This window comes from Lipotes vexillifer, unplaced genomic scaffold (genome assembly GCF_000442215.2).
Source record: "Lipotes vexillifer unplaced genomic scaffold, Lipotes_vexillifer_v1.1 scaffold1010, whole genome shotgun sequence".
In the NCBI taxonomy this organism is placed as follows: Eukaryota; Metazoa; Chordata; class Mammalia; order Artiodactyla; family Lipotidae; genus Lipotes; species Lipotes vexillifer.
Window position 1 is genome coordinate 84,711 of NW_006794157.1, and position 9,328 is coordinate 94,038.

Genomic DNA, 9,328 nt, shown 5'->3' on the forward strand with positions numbered 1-9,328 from the left:
CAGGAATGGCATCTCCCCTAGTTCAGATTTCTTAAAAAAAGGACAGTTCTTCCAGCCTCATATGGACCCAGTCTAACAGCATCACTTGGTAGATATTGGTTTGTACTTCTGGATAAAAGGGAATTATCATTCATTTAAAAATGTTTGATTAACCCCATGGTCTTATTTAATATGGCATTGGTTACCACCTCAGTACTGCAATAGGAACCTAGGATGACTTTTGACTATTTCGTGCTGAACTATTAAACTAGCTGGGAAAGACAGAGTAAGTCTCCCAAAGGGCTCCTTTTAGTACAGTTGAATGTTGATACTCAGCCATTTGCATGCATTTTCCTGTTATAGTATTTCCCAAGTTGTATGAGTGTTGGTGGTGTGGGGCCCCATCCCCAAGTGTTAATCTCAGTAATTACCATGGTGATGATCATGGAGTTTTCCAGGAAAACAAGCTACATCTGCAGCAACACATCTCCTTGGAGTTTCTAAAGCTGCATCAGTTCCTGCACAGCAAAGAAAAGGACGCTTTAAATGAGCTCCGAGAAGAGGGGAAAGCCTTGAATGAGGAGATGGAGCTGAATCTAAGCCACATTCAAGAACAGTGCCTCCTAGCCAGGGAGATGTTGGTGAGCATCCAGGCACGGATGGAACAGCAGAACTCCTTCGACTTTCTCAAAGTGAGACCAACATGACTATGGGTACAATAGAGGGGGAAAGAGGGTTGGAAAGGATGTAGAAGCAGATTTTCCCCTCCAGGAGGGTAAAAAAACTGCTGTAGTGCTTTTAAGATTCCTTGGGAGAAAGGCAGGAGGCTGCTTTTACCTTATACTCAGTTGAAAGCTTTACTTTCACACTCCTAGAAAAGAAGATAATAAAATGCCATTAAAACCAGCATATTTTAATATTTCTCCATAAAGAAATTTGAAGCTTTATTTCTCAAAAGTAAGAATGTTGCCAAAAAGTTGTATCTTTTACTGGCTCTCAGCAATCATAAATTGACCTGTTTGAAAAGCTGTTGGTCAATTTTTGCTTCCTCACATTTCACCTCTAAAGTGGCATTGGTTACTACCTCAGTGCTCAGAAGCTTGATTAGCCAGAGTAAGGAAAAGTGGCCTTGGGGTTGGAATACCTACTGTGTTTTTCTCCTGAGACTATGTGGCAGTGTAGGTAAAAACAGCTTAACCTTAATTTCTTTCTTGTTCCCTGTAAAAGGGAACTCTAGAAAATCAGAGCAAAGTAAGCCAGTTTATCCTGGGATAGATGAAGGATGAAGATCAGAAAAGGCATATGGAGGATGAGAGGAGTTGGTGGCAATGGGATGGGCACCATCTGCATAGGATCACAGTTTTGACCATCAAATTCTGGTGGTGGCCAGTATGACCAAAGAAATTTCTGGAGCTGATGAACAGGCATATAACCTTTCTATTTCTCTTTTCCTCTCCTAGGACATCACACCTCTCTTGGATAGGTAAGTGTTTCCCTGTGGTATTAATACCCTTCCTTCAGTCCCTGGAGGATGTCTAAGAATAAATGATTTATGTCCCCTGCAGCTTGGAGCAAGGAATGAGGGTGCTGACACCCAGAGAGCTTATCTCCAGAAAGCTGAACCCAGGCCTATTCAAAGGTCCCATCCAGTATATGATGTGGAGGGAAATGCAGTCCACTCTCTCTCCAGGTATCACTGGGTAGTAGTTATTTGTTCCTGGGGCTCCCACTTTATGTTTCATCTGTGGGATGTCTTCTGTGGCCCTAAATAGTACGTTAGAGTCTGGACAGAGGGAGGGGTGAAGTTTAGCCAAAAGAAGGCGAGTTGGTACGACTGAATTTCTTCTCTTACTGTCATCTAAGAATTTATGACTTTGTACTGGTAAACAGAGTGTGATGTCCAAATTACTACGATTTTGTTTGATTGTTCTATCAAATGTGACAACCAATATTTTAATGTTTTTCTAAAACAGTTATGTAAGTCCCTGAGGCATCTCTGCCCTGGAGGAGGAGGTTACTGTACATACTCATCGTGTGTATGAATACAGTTCCTCTTGTGCTTGACGTTTATAACATGGAGTTATCTCATCTTAGGAGATTGTTTAGAGATCTATAAAAATCATTACAGAAATAAAGCTCTAAATAAAGTTTTTTATAGACTTCATATAGACTCATTATTATTTGTAGTTACTGATTTAATGAAAATCACAAATCTATCCCTGTTAATTTTTCCAGGTAACTGACACTGAAAAAAAACAGTACTGAGGTATAATTAACACAGAATAAAATTCACCAATTGTAAAGTACAATTTGATGAGTTAGACAAATGTATACACTTATGTAAACTTCTCCAAAATCAAGATATAGAAAATTTCTGTCATCCCAGAAAGTTCCCGCATACCCCTTTGCAGTAAATCCTTTTCTTCTAGCCTCAGCCACTGACACTCACTGATCTACTTTATTTCACTTTAGTTGTCTTTTCTAAAATCTCATATAAATGGAACCATACATTATGTAGTCTTTTCTGTTTGGCTTTTTTCACTTAGCAAAATGCTTTTTGAGATTCACCTATGTTGTTGCATGTATCAATCACTGTATTTTATGGATACATCACAATTTGCTTATTCATTCACCATCTGATGGACACTTGGGTAGTTTCTAGTTTACGGCTAGGATGAATAAACTTGCCTGGACATCTGTTTACAAATCTTTGTGTTTTAATTTCTTTAGGGTAAATATCTTGTGATGGGATTGCTAGGTTGTATGTTAGGTATATGCTTAACTATAAGAAACTATCACATTTTTTTCTTAAGTGGTACCATCTTAATTCCCACCTCCAGTGGATGAGAGTCCTGGTTTCTCCAAATCCTTGCTAAAACCTGATAATGTCGATCTTTTTGATTTTTTTAACTCCATCAAAAAAGATATTTTAGGGGGCTTCCCTGGTGGCGCAGTGGTTGAGAGTCCGCCTGCCGATTCAGGGGACACGGGACACGGGTTTGTGCCCGGTCTGGGAAGATCCCACATGCCGTGGACTGGCTGGGCCCGTGAGCCATGGCTGCTGAGCCTGGGCATCCAGAGCCTGTGCTCTGCAACGGGAGAGGCCACAACAGTGAGAGGCCCGCGTACCACACACACACACACACACAAAAGATATTTTATTAAAGTTCCCAAAACAAATTTGAGAAGTTATGCTGTGTTTAAATTGAAAAAGGCCAAGTTAAAATATGGAAATAAAGTTTTCATTTGGTGGAAGCTGAAACTAATGTATACATTCTAATCAAAGATCTATCCCATGTGACATTTTTCGTTTTTAAGAGTCTACCAGGACAAACCCTTCACTGCCTTTACTGCTTTTGCTTTGCTTTCCCCCTTTTCTTTCTTTCACTTTGCCTTCAGCTTCTTTTTTTCCCCTCCCTTTGGCCTCTGGTTCATCCATATGGAGTACTGTCCACGTTGATCTAGAAGACTCTTTTTGTTTCTCTTAATATCAATTTCCATTTTTATGTCACTTTTTTCATCTTTCACTACATATTGGGTTTTCTCTTGACAATGTTTGGATACCACCACAGTTTTATATTACCTTATTTTTTTGAAAGATATATTCCCTCATATAGAATTCTGGGTTAATGGACTTCTTTTCACTAATATAAAAAGTCACTCCATTGTTTTCTCACTTGTATAGTTTCTGATGAGATGTCTATTATCATTTTTATATTCATTTCTCTGTATGTACTATCTCTTTTCTCCTTGTAAGATTTACTTTTTTTGTCACTTGTTTCCACCAGTTTGATTATGCTGGATCTTGGTGTGTTTTCTTTTTATTTATTTAGTTTGTGGTTCATTGAGTTTCTTGGATCAATGGGTTTATTGTTTTCACCAAGTTTGGGAAAATGTAAGCTATTATTTCTTCAAGAGTTTTTTTTACCTATCCACCTTTTCTTCTCTCCTTCTGGAACTCTAATTTTACGTATGTCAGACCACTTAAAATTGTCTCACTTGTCATTGATGTTCAGCATTTTTTAGCCTTTTTTCTTTCTGTGCTTCATTTTGAATAGCTTCTCTTGCTATTCAAGTTCTCTCATCTTTTTTTTTTTTGCTGTACGCGGGCCTCTCACTGCTGTGGCCTTTCCCGCTCCGTGCAGGACGTGCAGGCTCAGCAGCCATGGCTCACGGGCCCAGCCGCTCTGCGGCATTTGGGATCTTCCTGGACGGGGGCATGAACCCATGTCCCCTGCATCGGCAGGCGGACTCTCAACCACTGAGCCACCAGGGAAGCCCAGTTCTCTCATCTTTTTTTTTTTTGCTGTACGCGGGCCTCTCACTGCTGTGGCCTTTCCCGCTCGGTGCAGGACGTGCAGGCTCAGCAGCCATGGCTCACGGGCCCAGCCGCTCTGCGGCATTTGGGATCTTCCTGGACGGGGGCATGAACCCATGTCCCCTGCATCGGCAGGCGGACTCTCAACCACTGAGCCACCAGGGAAGCCCAGTTCTCTCATCTTTTCACCTGCACTGTCTAATCTTCTGTTAATCCTGTTCAAGATGTTTTTCATTTCAGATACATTTCATTTCTTCAAAAACTTGGGTCTTTTTATATCTTCAGTTTCTCTCCATACCATGTTATTGTTTTGTCTACATTCTCATGCAAATGGAAGATATATATAATAGCTGTTTTAATGTCTTTGCTAATTCCACCACTATTGTAATTTCTAACATGTTATTGCGTGAGTTTTCTTGAGACTGTAGGTCATACTTTCCTGCTGCTTTGCATGGCTGGTATTTAAAAAAATTTTTAATTGACTTAATTTTTTTAGAATACTTTTAGATTTACAGAAAAATTGAAAAGATAGTACAGAGAGTTCTTGTATACCTCATTCCTAGTTTATATTATTATTATCTTATATTTAGTGTGATACATGATTTATAATTAATGAATCAATACTAATACATTACTATTAACTAAAGTCAATAGTTTCTTTAGATATCCTTATTTTTTTACCTAATGTCATTTTTCTATTCCAGGATCCCATCTAAGGTTTCACATTACATTTAGTTGTCATGTTTCTTTAAGCTCTTCTTGGCTGTGACAGTTTCTCAGACTTTCCTTGTTTTTTAATGACTTTGACAGTTTTGAGGAATACTGGTCATGTATTTTGTAGGGTGCCACATTATTGCAATTTGTCTGATGATTTTCTCATGATAAGACCAGGGTTATGAGTTATTGAGAGGAAGACCACAGAGTTAAAGTGCCATTTTCATCACATCATATCAAGCATACATACTGTCAACATAATTTACGACTGCTGATGTTGGCTTTAATCACCTAGCTGAGGTAGTGTTTGTCAAGTTTCTCCACTGTAAAGTTATTCCCCCCTCCCTTTTCCATACTGTATACTTTGGAAGCAAGTTACTATGTGTAGCCCACACTTAAGGAGTAGGTAGTTATGCTCCCTCCTCCTTGAGCGTGGAGTATCTACATAAATTATTTGGAATTTTGCGTGGGAGATTTGTCTCTTCTGGCTGTCAAACATGATCAGTTTTACATTGCTGTTTGCTGAATTTTGTTGTAATCCTTTAAGCTCTATGGATTTAACTTTGGCATTTAGTGAAGTTATTTGAAATAACTTTGTTCCTTTTGACACTTTAAGCTTTGCTGAGCCTTTAAGCTTTGTTAGAGTGGTTCAAGAGCAGCCTTTAATCTAGGGTTAACTTTGCCAATTTTCTAAGGTATTAACCTTCTGAGTACTCTGTCTGATGTTTTACATACTATAACATTTTTCCATTCTGGCTGACAGGATTGAAAACTATTCCCAGTCTTGTGTGAGCTCTAGAAATTATTAGGCCTACTGCTTTCTGGAGATTTTCTCTCTGGACTTAGTGAGTTTCACCGCACGCATGTGGCAATATTCAGCCACAGCCTTGAGGGAATCCCTTTGTAGATGTTTGAAAGTCTATGTACAGCTCCCTCCTCTGTGTTACTCTACCCTGCAAATTCTAGCTGTCTCAGGATCACAGTGTTTTTCTTCTTGTATTCTTTGCCTGTAAAATCAAATTTCACTTTTAGCAATCATTTAAAGCACAAACTGATATTTTTCTTTTTGGTATAATTTTACATTTAAGAAAATCAAATGGGATTTATTTAATAGATGTCTATTTTAATAATAATGTACCATGGTCAAACGCTGGTAAAATATACTTTATACTTCTTATTTCTAGGCCTTTGCTTATTCTGCAGATTCGCATTTTATTCTTTCCTGCCTTATAAATGAGGCTGTTGCTTTAGGATAGGGGCTGATACTTTTTCTGTAAAGGGTCAGACAGTAAATATTTTAGGCTTTGTGGGCTGTTTGGTCTTTGTTGAAAGTACTTAACTATGCCATTGCAGGGAAAAAGCAACCATGGACAATATGGCTTTTCATGTATTCCAGGGTAGGGAATTGTTTAACTTAAAATATTTTAATATATTTCCTTTAGTTTTGTGTGTATTAATAAAATATCACCAAAGTTCACTCATTCATTCGACACACTCTTCTAGAGGGCCTACTACATGCTAAGCATTAAGTTGGGCTCCAAGGATATGGAAATAAAAGACATAGTTTCTGCTCCTCAGGAAAGGCTAGAAAACCAAGTTAGAGTCTATAGCAACCCTCTAGGTGAAACATTATTAAGATGTAAGCCAGAGGCATGGGAATGGGAATGGAAAAAAAAGAATAGATTCTGGAGACAGAATTCCTGGAGCTGAAACATACAGGACAGTAACTGGTGGTAAGGGATAGAGAAAGGTGATGTCAAGGATGGAAATACCAGAGATGCAGATTTTGGAGGGTGCTGATGAGTTCAGTTTTGGCCATGTTGTGTTGACCTACAGGACAACTAAGTGAATATATTCAAATGGGTAATTATTCTAACTGGAGCTTAGGAGAGAGGCCAGGGCTAGAATAATCAATATAGAGTGGGGATAGCTGAAGCTATTCATGTAAATGAGATTTCCTAAGGAAACTGAGAACATACAGTCAGAGAGCATGTTATAGAGAATAACAACAGATGAAGGTCAATGAAGCCTCAGAAGAGACTGAGGAATTCTGGCAACAGAAATGAAAGGAAAACCAGGAAATGAAGTCCACATGGAATCTAAAACAAAGAGACTGTCAAAGAGAAGGGAATGGTCATTCATGCCAAATGTGAAGATCAATTTAGAAAATGACTGGAAAAGAGATATTTTAAACCACAACTGGTGACTTTGGCAAGGCCAATTTCAAAAGAGTGGAATGAGTAGAAGTTATTGTGTAGGGTTCAGGAGTAATTTGGAATGAGGCAGTAATGAAGTGAATAGATCACTCATTTGAGAAGTTTCACTAAGAAGGGAAGATGTATGAATGGAAAACATGCTGAAGGGAAGTAGTCTGTAGAAAGGCAGAAATCAACAATATAAGAAAGTGAATAATTGGTGGAAGTAGGGAAGAGTGAGAGCTACAGCAGAGAGAGGTATTGACTTTCCACAGTTTCCTCTGAAACTGGAGAGGAGATAAAGATGGTAGAAGTGAACAATTCTGTGGGGTGGGGTTTGCAGTATGAGTGGGAAGAATTGAGGGATTCCTATAAGACGTACTGTAGCTTCTCTGTGAAACAGGAGATGAAGTCTTCTGCCTGGGAGTGAGGAGGGAAGTGGTGGAATAGGGGTTTGAGGTGGGAGTTGAAGGTTTGAAATTACTGTTGTGAGGAACTGGAGAGGATTTGATTTGGGAAATACAAGAGTTCTGGGCAGTGCTGATGGCCAAGCATAGAGTGGAAATAATGAATTTGTAGTGGTACCTGTATGCACAATTTTGTGATTTTCCTCCTGCAGTGGTCAGGAATTGGGGTGTTAATTTGAATAGTTGAATAAATCCAAGGTTAGAGAGTTGCATGGCAGATGCTGCAGAAATAGCATAAGAGGATAAAAGTGTTGAGGCTATTGACAACAAAGCTATCACTGCTAACTACTTAGGGAAGGATTTTAAGCCAGGAAGCAAAGAGAGATAATAAAGAGAGATAGGGGACTAGAGATGTTAATGAAGTCAAGTAATGGTTGTAGGGAGAGATGAGCGTGAGAAAGCTCAAAAAATAAAGAGTATGGCATATCTGAATTGAAGATTTTAGAGAATGAATAGTTCCTGATGACTACAAGATCCAGAATATAGTCATTGATATGGACAGCTTAGATGTAATGGAGTCAAAAGTCACCAGCAGTAAAGTCAAGGACATGCAAGAATAGAAGAGTAGCTGTATCTAAAAGATAGTAAAATCACTTGAGATGATGGGCTGGATTTGGGGTAGAGAAGTAAGGTTAACCCAAAGTGCGGGGGGTATAACCAGGAACTTTCTACATAATAGCATCAAATAGAGATAGAGGGAAATATGAAATGGAATGACAAGAGTCTCAAATGAAGAGTGATGTTTTTACATGAGGATGAGGAGTAGAGTATGGGTCTGGAAGTGGCAGTGGTGGCAACCTGATCTCTGGCATCTGAATTTAGAAAATGAATAGTCTCATGAACTTCTGGAAGCTGTTTTTTAGTTAGTTTGTTTTTTGGAAGAACCAGACAGATTTATGTTAAATTAAGGAGGTGATGAGAGAATTCTGTAAACTGAGGGTGCAGGAGAGATAATTAAGGAGGTAGTTCTAAAGGGCAGAGTGGAAAGGCTTGGGTGGGAACAGTGGAAGGATGGGTGAAGGCAGAGGAGGTAAAGAACAGAAGAGTGGGGATAAAAGTACAGCAGAGAATAAATCATTAGAGGAGTCTACATTCTGGGCGTTTCTGCCAAGGATAACAGGAATATGAAGCATGGTGAAATTAATTAGTGTCAAGGTTTCAAATGGAACACTAACTGAAGTTCGTTTATTTGTTTAACAAATAGTTACTTGAATACCTAGGAACAGTTCCAAATTTTGAAGATATATAAGGAAACAAAACAGATATGGTCCCTGCCCTTCTAGAGACTACACTCCAGTGGAAGAGACAATGAACAAGTAAATAATTTCACATAGTGATAACTACTGTGAAGAAAACAAAGCATGGTATACTCAGTAAATAATTATTCATGAGAGAAAATAAAGCAGGATAAGAGTACAAACAGTGATAGACAGATGAACATGCTATTTTAGATAGAATGGCCAGAGAAAAACCTCTCTGAGCAAACAGTCCCCTCTCCCTATGTTTTACTGTGGACATTTCTAAACATACTGAAAAGTTTAAAGACTTTTACAATGAACACTCCTACACCTACCTAGATTCTATCATTAACATTTTATTGAACTTGCATGAATAAAGGCCTGAATGATGTGAAGGAGTGAACATATGGGGAAAGA

At 38.7% G+C, this 9,328-nt stretch overlaps 1 protein-coding gene across 2 annotated transcripts in view; it reads left to right on the forward strand.

Moving 5' to 3' along the window:
• TRIM69 (tripartite motif containing 69) overlaps window positions 1-9,328 on the forward strand; it is a 35,985-nt gene that overhangs the window by 24,119 nt on the left and 2,538 nt on the right. For both annotated transcript variants that reach the window (XM_007467009.1, XM_007467010.1), the window contains 3 exons: window positions 438-671; window positions 1,440-1,462; window positions 1,545-1,669. In XM_007467009.1, coding sequence (XP_007467071.1) covers window positions 438-671; window positions 1,440-1,462; window positions 1,545-1,669 — 382 coding nt within the window. The remainder of the gene's footprint in view (window positions 1-437; window positions 672-1,439; window positions 1,463-1,544; window positions 1,670-9,328) is intronic.